This window comes from Pelmatolapia mariae, linkage group LG3_W (assembly GCF_036321145.2).
Source record: "Pelmatolapia mariae isolate MD_Pm_ZW linkage group LG3_W, Pm_UMD_F_2, whole genome shotgun sequence".
In the NCBI taxonomy this organism is placed as follows: Eukaryota; Metazoa; Chordata; class Actinopteri; order Cichliformes; family Cichlidae; genus Pelmatolapia; species Pelmatolapia mariae.
The window spans coordinates 38,812,517-38,826,863 of record NC_086229.1 but is presented as its reverse complement, the minus strand read 5'-3'; the positions used below and the strand labels follow the sequence as shown (position 1 = coordinate 38,826,863).

The 14,347-nt window shown below is 40.6% G+C and overlaps 1 protein-coding gene across 1 annotated transcript; it reads left to right on the top strand.

Moving 5' to 3' along the window:
• Nucleotides 1–759: 759 nt before the first annotated feature.
• LOC134622676 (cytidine monophosphate-N-acetylneuraminic acid hydroxylase-like) lies at nucleotides 760–12,948 on the top strand. The gene is made up of 14 exons (XM_063468067.1): nucleotides 760–965; nucleotides 1,044–1,135; nucleotides 3,247–3,356; nucleotides 3,969–4,159; nucleotides 4,897–4,977; nucleotides 5,065–5,131; nucleotides 5,322–5,403; nucleotides 5,482–5,619; nucleotides 5,810–5,945; nucleotides 8,448–8,591; nucleotides 8,958–9,132; nucleotides 10,544–10,660; nucleotides 12,185–12,300; nucleotides 12,810–12,948. Exons 1-14 carry the CDS (start codon nucleotides 760–762, stop codon nucleotides 12,946–12,948), a joined length of 1,794 nt encoding a protein of 597 aa, XP_063324137.1.
• Nucleotides 12,949–14,347: the final 1,399 nt, after the last annotated feature.

Here is a 14,347-nt window from a genome sequence, read left to right as displayed (position 1 = left end):
CAAAATGTGGGCTGCATAATAACTGTGAAGGTTCTCAGTCATCCAGGTCATCGTAGTCTAAGGAGCCTGGAAAGAAAAGCGTCTGGACTTCTTTAAGTTGCTTGAAGACGTTTCACCTTCATCTGAGAAGCTTCTTCAGTTCTAAGGGTCAAATGGTGGAGAGTCCCAGATTTAAACCCTGTGGGAGTGTCCCCCCAAGAGGGTCGTGGACTCCCTGATGATCCTCTACCTAATCACATGAGCCAAGGTCTGAAAACGGGTGTAGGTCACAATCAGCCAAGTCCCCAAAAGTTAATTCTGTTCATCTGGATGTAGCATTTTCAGTGGAAGAAACGCTTCATCACTCATCCAAGTGACTTCTGAATCATCCATTTAAGTGATTTACTTACCTGGATGATTGAAAATGCATCAAGACACAATCAGCCAGGGTTTCGGGTGAGCTCATTGTGAAACCTAGCCCCACCCTATCATGTGATTTCCTGAGGTCAGATGGCCCAGGATGTGAGTGGGTGTTAAGGCATCTGGCAAGTGTTTTTTTCTTTTCTTTCCAAGCTCCTTAGGCTGAATAATGACATTTGGGCTAGTTTACATGTACTTAATTGTAAATTTGACCCCAACAGGATGTAAGGGTTAATATATGCAATTTTTTTTAGTATCTTAAGTCTGTCATTTTATTAAAATCTATTGTAAGATTCTTTGTGCTAGCCTCGAATATTGTGAGTTAAAACTTTTCTTTTTGATTTTAAACATTTAGGTGCAATGGCCTCTCAAATAGCAAAGGTGTTGTTGTCTTTGGATGCTGAAGCAGTTTGCTCACTCAAAGAAGGAGTCAATTTCAAGAAAAGCCCAGAGGACGGCAAGTGTTACATCATATTTAAGACCAACAATGACTTTAAAGCATGCAAGAACCAGTGCAAGCATCAAGGGGGGCTGTTCATCAAAGACATTGAAGACCTGGATGGCATGTGAGAACAGGAACAGATATCAAAGATTATCCATTGTCAACTTTTGATTGTAGCTGACAGAACTGTCTGTTCCCTCAGGACTGTTAAATGCACCAAGCACAACTGGAAATTAAATGTGTCAACAATGAAATATGTGAACCCCCCTGACAGCTTCTTGCAGGACGAGCTCGGTAAGTTCTGTCTGTACAGTATAATTTCCTGTATATTGATATTCCACTTCCAGCTGCGGATGGTGATCCTGAAATTTAAATATGCAAACTATAAAGCTGCATTGTGAGACATGTGGGTAGCTTGTAATTATAGCTCTTGCCCTAGTAGTCACTAACAGTGAGCAAAAGAACTACCTTCCCTGCTTTTTTAAAGGAAATGCTAAATTGGCAGAGGGCCTCTTGTAATGAATAAACTGACAATTTGTGCCAACAATTGTAATCAAGAAGAAATGTCAAAAAAATATTTTTCCAAAAGACATTTTCCATGCTGCAAATGAGTGGGGTGTAAACTTTTATCCAATTTACTTCTCTCCAGGGTACTTTTTTTTTCTCAAAGAATAGTAAATATAACAAGTTATTGAAAGGGACAATGCTCCTAGCCCTCTGGTCTGATGCCCAGCCATGGAAACACATGCCTTGAAGCTCCTAGCACATAGTTTTGATGATGTTAGTGCTGGTTAACTCTACAGTTATAGAATGAGCAAAGTGTCAGCAAACTTTATGCACTATGCATCTCGGCACTCAGCAACAGCGCTCTGTGACTGCACTTGTGCTGATTTATCTATGTAGAAAGGTGTCTCTCCCCTTTATTTGCATTATTTGGTAGTGTGACGGTTGAATAAACGCCCACAACCTGGACAGTATTATGTTTAAAATCCTACATTAAACATTAACCAGCAGTGCAGTTACCACTGTTGTGCTGATTTCCAGGAATTAAACAGTGGCCATAAATTGCTGTAAAGTACAATAAGCAGCCATCTGGAGTTCAGCTTCATTTTAAGAATCCCAAGAAAAATGAACATGATGAATGCAGATGAAATTCTAACCAAGGAAGCAAACCAAAGCAAGAAATCAGTGCCAAATATATTAAGTGAGGGCAAACAAGAGAAAGACAGCATAAGGAAATAATTTGATAAAATGCAAAAATGCAAAAAATACAGACACGCAGTAATCAAGGGAGGTGGAAACATCAGGGTAACTAAACATGGCAGTAAAACAAATGAGACTAGATGTGAGAGACAGTTATTTCACGGTTTCACAGATGACAGAGCTATTTTTCAATTCCAAACCCACTCCTACTCTGTCACCCAAATCTGTTTCTGAATGTTTAAATAAAATTAGAGTTTGTTTTGCTCTCAACTTTCTTAAAACTGGCAAAAAAAGAGAATTATTCTTATTGACACCATACTACACTATCTAAATCAAACTGTTCAGTTTCATTATTTATTGATAACACAACTGTCAGATCTTCCTCTCAGGTTTAGAGTCTCTGTGTCAGCAGTGCTCTCTTCTTCACAGCACATGACACTATCATCCAATCTGCCTACCGCCATCGTCACAATATTAACCACGTTGGTTATGCCAAAAGTACTGCCATACTTGTCAATGCTATTGTCACACCTGTCTTGATAACTGCAACTCTCTTCTCTGCAGTCTATCTCATAAATCTCTTATATAGCACCTGTTCTTAAACAGCTCCATTGTAAACTGTACTTGTTTTATCTATGTTGGGTTTTTTTTTGTTGTTGTTGTTGTTTTTTAGAAAAAATAGTAGCAAGTTGTTAAAAAAAAAAAACAGGATGGAAAGTTGCCTTCTAATTTTATGTACAAATGGTACGTTACAGCACAGATTTTTCTGCTTAAGTGAACTTATTTGTCACACAGTTGTGCAGTGAACACATTGGCTCTCTGTGTTTCTCTTACTCAAGCACAAATAATCCAGTTTGAAGCTAAAGTAGCATATATTAATCTTAAATTAGGTTTGAATTATGTGGGAGCTAGTAGAGGTTTAGCTTCTCTCCCATGAAAGAAACAAAAATCATACAATTGTATGGGTCGCTAGCTCGTTACCAGCAATCATTATTTGAATCCCTTTAATGTGTTGTTTAATTGAATAAGTTATATTAAATAGTAAGTTACATCAAAGATGTAACTATCTTATATTAAACACTACAGTTTAAATGTATGTCAAGTAGTATGAGCAACTCTATTTAATAGATGGAGAATAACATAATGACAATAATATAAGTGCCATGTAAATACTATGCCGGAGCTTCTTGTTGCACTTGCAGAGGTCGAAGTGTTGGATGATGGGGGGCTTCAGTTGGTGGAACTGAGCCCTGTTGATCCCTGGATGGCTGATCCTCGAGAGCCTCTGGAGCTCCAGGAAGGAGAAGTGAAAGTACCTGTTTTGATATTACACTTTAAATAACAAATATTTAACCACAGTTTTTCAGACAATACTGTGCATACTGCTGTGTTACTTTTATAAAACTCTTTAGCAAAATTGTCTAAAACTTGAATTATCTAAGTAATAATAGTAATAATCTCAAATTTTCTTCATACTGAATGAACTAAGAGTGAAAAGTACATCAGCGGTGTACTGGCAGATTTCTTTATTCTACGTATTAATCACACATTTTAACCATATCACTTTAGTAGTAGTAGTAATATCACTTTCTCACTTAGTGTTGTATGCATGAATGTTATCACAAATGGGCCTCATGTTTTATTGCGCACTCACAGAGGGCCTTTTGTAGTCTTCAAGATGTCATGATGCCCTGCTCAGGGCTGAGTGAAAAGCAGAGTCACAATTCTCTCTGTGAAGGTTTTATCTGAAGGTATAGCCCCCCTCCCCCCCCAAAACCCTTACCCTAACAACACCCCTGCAATGTGTTTTTTTATTTTATTAAAACCACTTCAAATCACACTCACTATGTGTGTTGCAGGTTATTGTTAAAACTTCCATAACAGCGGTCTCCAACATTTACATTTTCTTTGACCTTCCTGTCAGGTGACATACTTCACCCACGCCTGCATGGAGTTACAGCTTGGTGAGAAAAGGTTCATGTTCGACCCCTGGTTGAAGGGTCCCGCATTTGCCAGAGGGTGGTGGCTTCTCCATGAGCCTCCAGCAGATGCTCTGGACAGGCTATGTGAGGCAGATCTCATCTACATCAGCCATATGCACTCAGACCACCTCAGGCAAGCTCTGCCGATGCTGTTAAATATGCGTAAAAATATGTATTGTATATTACTGCCATTTTTATTTGAAGCAACTAAATGACTCAGAGAAAACAGTACAGTATCTACAAACTGTTTTTGTAGAAACTGTTTTCATAAATACAGTTTTTCATAAACTGTATTTTTTGTTTAGTTTTTGTTACCTAAATAATAACACAATGCCACAGATTGTTCCACATTTTAGTTCCAAGGTGTTATTTATTTTTATTTATTATTTAAACTTTTATTATTTTATTTTTATCAAGATCTAAACACCAGATTCCTTTCTTTATGATGTTCTGATATGTAAAACCTTAGACGTGACTGTATACATAAAGGAACATTAAATATAAAGACAAACAAAATAATGCAAATAGTCCTATTGGTTATTTTGCAATGAAACTATATAATTACAACTGTTATTGAGAAGGATTCAGATTCAAAAATAAGTTTCCAATTTATTCCACTTTGTAGGATTACAAACCCTTAAAATTACAGGATTTGTAATTCTTTAATTGTTTGTAATTAATAATGAACTCATTTTGTGAAGAGCATTACAGAACAAAGAGGTATTTTGCCAAGTTCCTGACTGCATTTTTGACGAGAGAAATGAAAAGAAACAAAAACAGTAGATGAATCTACAAAGAGTATAATTTTTAGCATTGGATACTGGTTATATTTACACAGCGGGGCACTGACTTTCTCTGTTTCCTTTATAGCTATCCCACACTGAAAGTCTTGGCAGAAAGGAGGCCCAATGTCCCCATATATGTTGGTGACACATCCAGACCTGTGTTTTGGTTAGTAATAAAGTGGAGCTCAATCTTCCCATAAATGAGATCCAAAGTGAGTCCCTTGTTCACATGGGCCTATCTCTGCTGTGACAGGTATTTGGAGCAAAGCCAGGTTAAGCTGACCAACATTAAAGTCATTCCCTTTGGTGTTTGGCAAAATGTAAGTCACTGCCTCAATCATTTGGTCAAGTGCAATTATAAAGCAATTATAAAAGCAAGCAATTAAAAATAATGCAATTATTATACATGTTTGGAAAATGTTGCATTGTAAAATCATTAATTTCAATATTAAGTAATGTTGGGGGGAAATATGATTACAAAGTAAAAATGGATCTTACTGTCTCACTTAGATTGATGATCACCTGAGATTTATGATCCTGATGGATGGTGTACATCCTGAAATGGACACCTGCATCATTGTTGACTACAAAGGTGTCATTTTGAATAATATAATTACTTATGCTGTGAAAATAAGTCTGATTATAATATTAAATTTTGTTTTTATTGCAGGTCACATGATCCTCAACACTGTGGACTGCACCAGACCAAACGGAGGCAGGCTACCACAAAATGTGGACGTGATGATGACCGACTTTGCTGGAGGAGCTTCTGGATTCCCCATGACCTTCTATGGAGGGAAATACAGCGGTGAGCCTGCGATAGGTTAGCTTAGTTAGCTTTTAGCTCCAGCTGCACACAGCAGTGTCTAAGTTAAAGTCTTTTGACAGTTACATGTAGCTCTTGAAGCGACGTAGGAACTGACTTGTTTAACTGATACGATGTGATCAACAATGTCAAAGTGCACCAAACTGCTGAGATGTTGTTTATGTGTTTCCAGATTCCTGGAAGGCAGAGTTTATCAAGAATGAGAGGAAGAAGCTGGTGAATTACAAAGCTACACTGGTGAAATCCCTGCAGCCGAGGATCTACTGCCCATTCGCTGGATACTTTGTGGAGGCTCATCCGTCAGACAGGTACAGTTGGTAATGAGGGGCTGGCCAGGGTTTGCACAGCATCAGAGATGAATTAATAAAGAGCAAAAGGGTTGGAAGCTGCTGCATTGAGCTGCGGCCGTAAGGTGGTTGGTGCCTGTCGTGGTGGTAACCCCCGAACCAAATGGTGGACACCAGAGGTGAAGGGAGCCACCAGGCTGAAGAAGGAATCCTATCGGGCTTGGTTAGCCTGTGGGACTCCGGAGGCAGCTCATAGGTACCGACAAGCCAAGCGTAACGCAGCTTGGGGAGTGGCTGAAGCAAAAACTCGGGTGTGGGAGGAGTTTGGAGAGGCCATGGAAAAAGACTTTCGGACTGCCTCGAAGACCTGTACTGTGTATAGTGCTGGTGGAGTGCTGCTGACTTCGACTGAGAAAACTGTCGGGCAGTGGAAGGAATACTTCGAGGACCTCCTTAATCCCACTGACACGTCTTCCGAGGACGAAGCAGAGTCTGGGGATGAGGGGGATGACCCGCCAATTTCCGGGGACGAGGTCACTGAGGCAGTTAAACAACTCCTTGGTGGCAGAGCCCCTGGTGTGGATGAGGTCTGCCCCGAATTCCTGAAGGCTCTGGATGTTGTAGGGCTGTCCTGGATGACATACCTCTGCAATGTTGCGTGGAGATCAGGGGCGGTACCCCTGGATTTCCAGGGTGCTGGAAAGGAGAGTTTGTCTGTTAGTCGAACCTCGGATACAGGAGGAACAATGCGGTTTTCGTCCTGGTCGCGGAACACTGGACCAGCTCTTTATCCTCTCAAGGATACTTGAGGGTGCATGGGAGTTTGCCCAACCAGTCTACATGTGTTCTGTGGACTTGGAGAAGGCATTCAGCCGTGACCCGTGGGGTGTCCTGTGGGAGGTGCTGCGGGAGTATGGGGTGTCTGGCCCATTGCTACGGGCCATTCGATCCCTATACAACCGTTGCAAGAGCTTGGTTTGCATAGCCAGCAATAAGTGGGACTTTGTTCCTGGTGGGTGATGGGCTCCGCCAGGGCTGCCCTTTGTCACCAATTCTCTTCATAACTTTTATGGACAGGATTTCTAGGCGCAGTCAAGTGGCGAAGGTCTTTCACTTAGGTGGCCTCAGAATCTCATCTCTGCTTTTCGCGGATGATGTGGTTCTGTTGGCTTCATCGGGTGATGGCCTCCAGCTCGCACTGGAACGGCTCGCAGCCGAGTGTGAAGCGGTGGGAATGAGAATCAGCACCTCCCAATCTGAGGCCATGGTCCTCAGCCGGAAAAGGGTGCAGTGCCCACTCCAGGTGGGGGACGAGGTCCTGCCCCAAGTGGAGGAGTTTAAGTATCTCGGGGTCTTGTTCACGAGTGACGGGAGAAGGGAACGGGAGATCAAAAGATGGATTGGTGCTACAGCTGCAGTGATGCGGACGCTGCACCGTCATGGTGAAGAGAGAGCTGAGCGTAAAAGCGAAGCTCTCAATTTACCAGTCAATCTACGTCCCTACCCTCACTTATGGTCACGAGCTGTGGGTAGTGACCAAAAGAACAAGATCGCGGATACAAGCGGCGGAAATGGGCTTCCTCCGAAGGGTGGCTGGACTCTCCCTTAGAGATAGGGTGAGAAGTTCGGCCATCTGGGAGGGGCTCAGAGTAGAGCTGCTGCTCCTCCACATTGAAAGGAGCCAGTTGAGGTGGTTCGGGCATCTAACAAGAATGCCTCCTGGGCGCCTCCTGGGTGAGGTGTTCCGGGCATGTCCCACCGGAAGGAGGCCCTGTGGCAGACCCAGGAAACGCTGGAGAGGTTATATCTCTCGGCTTGTCTGGGAACGCCTTGGTGTTCCCCCGGATAAGCTGGAGGAGGTGGCTGGGGAGAGGGAGGTCTGGGCTTCTCTGTTTAGGCTGCTGCCCCCGCGAGCCGCCCCCGGATAAAGCGGAAGAAGGTGGATGGATGGGTTGGAATGTCTTTCATTGTTCATAGTTCATCTGGGCAAGTTAATATTTAAAGAACAACTATGTCCAAGCTAGCTAATGTATAACCACGACTCCACCTTGATGAGCTGCTCCTTTTATATTGAATTGTGTTCATGACTGACAGTAGTTTAGTTCAGTTTATCATTAGTCTTAGGATGTTCTACCAGGTGTTTTATTGTTTTAGCATTCTTCCAGTCTTATGTTGCCACTGCTCAAACATTTCTGAAACATGTTGTTAGCATAAAACGTTTAAACTGAAGTGATATTTTTCTCTGTTTGATGTAATACATTTGTGATTTAAATAAATAAGGATAAGATTAACATGATTTTGAGATTCTAGTATTACTTACCTCACACACAGGGCCATGACTGTGTTATACAACCCTGTATCCAGAAAAGTTGGAATGCTAAGTTTTGACAGTGACACTACTGCTAATGACTGTTAAGTTATAGATGTGGCAATAAATTTAGCATTGAAATGGAAACATGAGACCTAACTTTATCTTTATGTGTCCTTTTACTTTTGTGTCTCTTTGCACTGTGTTGGGTGAAGATACATAAAGGATACAAATATCAAAAACAGTGCAGAGGACCTTAATGCACTCATTAATAAGCTCGCACCAGCAATCAAGACTTGGACACCGAAGCCAGGTGCTGTGCTGGACCTCGGCCTCGCTCTCACAGACCCCACCAACAGGTTGGAACAGCTCACATGTTTATCTGTGTTTTCCATTCTTTGTCACTGTGGGAAAGAAAGACACTGTTATTGCATCTGTAAAACAAGGACATTTAAACAGTAATATATAAACCAATCATTTTGTTTCTGACAGTCTGATGGGGAAAAAAAGGCAAATTTTTCTATGTTATCTGCTGACATAATCGCATTACTTTATTTCAACTGTTATTATCACTATAAACAGCCCAAGTAAGATGAGTAAAGTATTTTTTAATATAATACACTTGTAAAAAACTAAAATTATCATGTAAATTGCACACATAAATATCACCCATGTGCCAAATTAAATATTTTCTTTACAACTTTCTTTGCTATGATCAACCACAGTGAGGCCATCACCAATCCGCCAGCCAGTGTAAAAATCTACAAGGACAGCTGGGAGTTCAACTTGTATGTGAACGAGCTGAACAGTGCCATCAAGTCTGACATATTTAAACATCAAAGCTGGATCCAGTTTTATTACACGTGGGCTGGCTTTCAAAACTACAACCTGGTTGTGCGGGTAAATGTTCTGGACAGTTCTATTGGAGAGCTGTTTTACTCTTTTTTGGCATGAATTGTCCTACAGTTAACATCTGACCTTTATCTGCATTTACTGCGTTCTTGTGATTTTTCCTACCTAAAAGCCTTTTTCTGCTTATTGCACAGTGATTTTTGCTTCCAAAAATGAAATAAAGCACAGAGGCCCGCAAAAAAGGACTGTGAAAATATTTGCTTTGTCCATTTTTATATGGTTGGGGGAGAATGCATTGAGAAAAACAAAAACAAAAACTATTGTGTGTCATGACCCTATGATGGACTGGCAACCTGCTCAGGGTGTGCCCTGCCTCCAAGTCCTGTGAAAACTAACATGAGTTGGAAAAAAAAAAAGATGGATGGGTGGATGTTCAATAAGGAGAGATCATTACAAGGAACTGAGCATGATTTCTCAATATACAGAATTCAGTTAAGGTATTTTGCAATTATAGTCTGATGGCCTATCGCAGCAGAACGTAATCCCAGCAGTGACAGGGATTAGGGCAGGACCACCCCGGAACTCTGGATACTGTGGTGCAGATGAAGGTGGAGGTTTTGATGGAGCTTGAGTAACATGGGAGAGACAGAGATGGGGATGAGGTATGAAGTGTGAAGATGTCTGCAAGGGAAAACGACAGATGAGATTTGAAACACGCGCAGAGGAGGCTGATTGGCCTGAAAAAGGTGGGCAGAAAAATGACTGGACTAGACCAGTTATGTCACTTGACAGTGAAAGTGATGTAAAGCTTAGATTAGCCCCCAAAAACCTTGGAAGCAGACACATGTGTGACTAAAGCTCTTCCGTAGTGAACTTACGCATAAGCTTCATTTGGCTTATCCAATGAGCAATGTGATTATTCCTAATGAAAAAGACAGTGAATGAAAACATTTTGTTCATGCACATAATAGTGATTTCGTCATCATTTTACTTTCCGTTAACCATAAAATCCAATTTATGGAGTTGAGCAAAAATCAAAAAAGCAAATGAGATGTTTTCAGTCTAAGAACATACATACATATATATTTTTTGTACTTGTTACGATACTATGGAAGAAAGATGCTTTCAGTGTTTTAAAGCATTAAATAGATGTTTCTTACACCTGAGCAGAAGCTTTCTTGTCTTTAGTTTTATATGTTTTTTAATAGTTATTTTCCCTCATGCCACAGCATCCTCTGTAGTAACTTAACAGAAACTGGTAGTACAGGTGTAGGTCACATCCTGCAATGATGAAAATTTTAAAAACAAAAAAACAATTAGCTCTATGCTCTGATCCCTTATCACAATTTCCCTTCCTTCCAGCTGTTAATGATCACCTTGGCTCACTCTTTTTTTGGTTGCATTGCTATCTTACTCAGACTGGATGCAAATCTGCTGAAATGCAAATGTCTCCGTGTAGGTCATTGAAACAGACGATAAGTTTGAATGCATCGCTGACGGTTATGACTATCTGGTGGACTTTCTGGATCTATCATTTCCCACAAAGAGACCTGACAGACATCACGCCTACCTGGAGGTGAGTCACTATGGAGCACTAAACAAACAGCATAACAGGATGTGAATAAAAGTGATTTCCTCATGACTGCCAATGTATCACGAGGAAATTATCATGTTTACCATCTACCATCTGGAAAAAATCCTGTTCTGCCTGGATATTTGCATACTGTTACCCAACATATACTGGGTTTACTTCTGAAATAAAGTGTCACACAGGACTGAACGGACTCAGGCGCAGACACAGCTTGGAAAACAAGAGTTCACAATTTGTTTACACAATCACCGAGGTGCAAGAATATATAAGAGTGACAGGCGGGGGCCCAGGGCTCCGGGGAAAATGAGGAAGGAAATCCACACACACGAATTTTCAATAATCACTCGTCCACCCTCCGCTCTGCAGGCACATTCTCTCCGTAACTCACTCCTCTTCTGCCACTCACGCCTTTCTGCTTTCACACTGCAGTCCACACTGCCGCACAGGGGGTCCAGGGGAAGAAACACGAACAGGTCCAGGGAATCTACACACAGAAGCACTACGCCAAACAATCACAAAAGCAAACTTAGACTTAGCCGGGGCTTTACGAACTCAGGGCGTTCAACGTTCCAGCGATGAGCTGCTCTGAGCCACAACCTTAAATAGCTCCCCAGGGAAAACAAGACCTTATTAGGTGCGTGGGCCAAAAGCAGGAGCTCAGTAATGAAACAACAAAAACAACACTGTGGCCCAACATGAGCCAACCTCCATGGGACAAGACTCGGCTGTCCATCTGCATCTAAAGGTCAAAGGTCACTCTTTGAGGATGCCAATGTTCACATTTTGGACAGAGAGGACAGATGGTTTGAAAGAGGAGTAAAAGAAGCCATTTATGTCCACTGTGAGTGACCATCTTTGAACAGAGGCGGTGGTTTACGACACCAACTGTCTGCCATCTATAATCCAGTTCTGAGATCCTTCCCAGACGCCTTAACGCCCACTCACATGTATGACTGAGAACTTTCACAGACTTAATTTTTCTTATGCATTTGGGGCAAAATGTAAGAGGGTGAAATTGCTACTTGTAAAGTCCAATTTTACAAGTGTTTTTTCTTTGAATTAGAATATTGGCAACAGATAGTCCTCACCAGGTTGAGATTATTTTCCGTTAATGAGGCACGCATTGTACAGCCATGACGAACCTTAACAATGCAGTTGTTATCCACCACAATAGAGGTTATTGTTCAACTCTGTTACAACTCTAGCGACGTGTTGCCACATTTGCACTTCCTGGACCATGAAGGCTTCAGAATATTTCTGGTGTACAAGAATGTTTAATCTTGCTCTGTTCTGAGGCAACTGGACCTGCTGCTGAACAGGCTACATTTGTGATTATGTCTCTCCAAGTAACATCACAGCTTTCAAAACAAATGTGCATTATTTACTGTTAATGTATTATGTGCTTGTACAGATGTCAAAGACTTGTACTTTGAGGACATCACAAAACCTTTCAAAAACATGTTTGCTTGGACAGAGCAGTAACCCTTATGTTTCTTGGTTTCTTCCAAGATTAAAAACAGGATTGGAGTGATACGGTACGTGGTGCTGCATGGCTGTCTGTGGGATGACCTGTACATCGGCTTTCAGAACCGCATCAGCCGAGATCCAGACATCTACCACCACAAGTACCGACCCTTTATCTCACATGTTTGAGCATTCGTTCTCGTTCTGTAAATTGTTCTAATAACTTTATGGCATTTTCACAGAGCTAAGTTGTAAGACTTTCATTGATAAATATTTATACACGGTTACAGATTTAGTTACACATTAACATATCTGATTATACACACAGATCCACACCAATCAAATTACACAATACAATACAATTTATTTAACAATATATAATTTTGATTTATTTTAATTTATTTTGCAAAATTGTACAACAAAATACAAAAGTAACAGCCCCATATAGGCTACATTTATTGTAGGGGGAGGAGCACACAGACAATGCATATCTATTTGTATGGCATGTTTATTTGGCTATTTTGGCTATTATTCATTGCTATTTCCAAGCCTAATAACTCTTAGTTTAACTATCACAACAATAAAATGGTGTGTGTCAATTACAGTTAAAAAAAAACGTAACTTACGTTACATGTAAATTAACTTTTAATCACCTTGTGTTGACCTCTAGGTTCTGGAAACACTTCCAAGCAGAGCTGCCACTTTGCAAGCCAGACTGGGAACAGTTCCAAAAACAGGTCTTCCCCATCAATGAGTCGACCATGCCTCGCAATGATACAGGGATGGGAAATGACTGTGCCTTGTCATGAATTTGATTCTGGACTTGTGAAGATGAAGTTACCAATATCCTGATTTGATGTAATACAAACAGCTTCTATATGAACTATGAAATTCCAATTGGTTCTATGTCACTGCTTTATATTAATGAGATAGCAAAGTAATCAATTGGGTGGCTGTTAAATTGAGATGTGATAGTTGTGAGGTAAGGAACTCAGCTCAGGGTCATCAGTCTTTAATAGACAAAACACTGACTTTGGACATTTAATCATATTTAAAATCAGTAAACTCGTTTACAATCAATTTCTGTGAAGTATAAAATCTCTTTTTTAGTCTTATTAATGTTATGTAATTGATGATAATAGAAGTGAAATCTATTTTTGTTATTGAGAAAAACTTATTGTTGTGACAATAACCATGCCATATGTGCGTACTCACCTAAACAACAAAACATGCTGATTCAATAACTTCCAAAAAACATGAAAACACATGTGATGCATGATTACAAGACACAAGGATGGTTTACAATTGAACATTTTGTTTTAATCTGTAGAGTAAAAAAATAAACAAAAAAACAACAACTAGTGTTAAATTGTATCTACTTAGATGGTTAACTCAAATCATGAAATCAATTTCTCATCTATTTTACATTTTTATTATTGTGAAATGAACGTGAATGCAAACGTGATTAAATGATTCAATCTGGCTTTATTATTTACACATGCTACGTACGACTGTTAAGCTGTAAAATGTAATGTTATGTATTGAAACAAATCTTTTCATTAAGTTTATATCTACTGTGGATTTATCATTAGAACCTCTGGGAAAAACCTGATGTGAACAAACCAGTAAAACTGCTGATTTTTTGATTAATAACTGATTAATCTTCATTGTAAGGATTGTCTCACATATAAATAGTATAATGTTTTAATGGGATTGGACTGTGATGCCAGCAAAGAACATTTTTCTGTTGAAACTCTCCTGAACTCTTGAAAATTGTATATTGTATATTGAATATTGCTTTTGTACTATAGGTAGATGTACAAAAGTGATCCTCGGTTCGCAGCCTAGTGTGAAGCAGTGGGAATGAGGATCAGCACCTCCAAATCTGAGCCCTTGGTTCTCAGCCGGAAAAGGGTGGAGCGCCCACTCCGGGTCGGGGACGAGGTCCTGCCCCAAGTGGAGGAGTTCAAGTATCTCAGGTCTTGTTCACAAGTGATGGGAGAAGGGAGCAGGAGATCAACAGACGGAGAGAGCTGAGCGTAAAAGCAAAGCTCTCAATTTACCGGTCGATCTACGTTCCCACCCTCACCTATGGTCATGAGCTGTGGGTAGTGACTGAAAGAACGAGATCGCGGGTACAAGCGGCGCAAATGAGCTTCCTCCGAAGGGTGGCTGGACTCTCCCTTAGAGAAAGGATAGGGTGAGAAG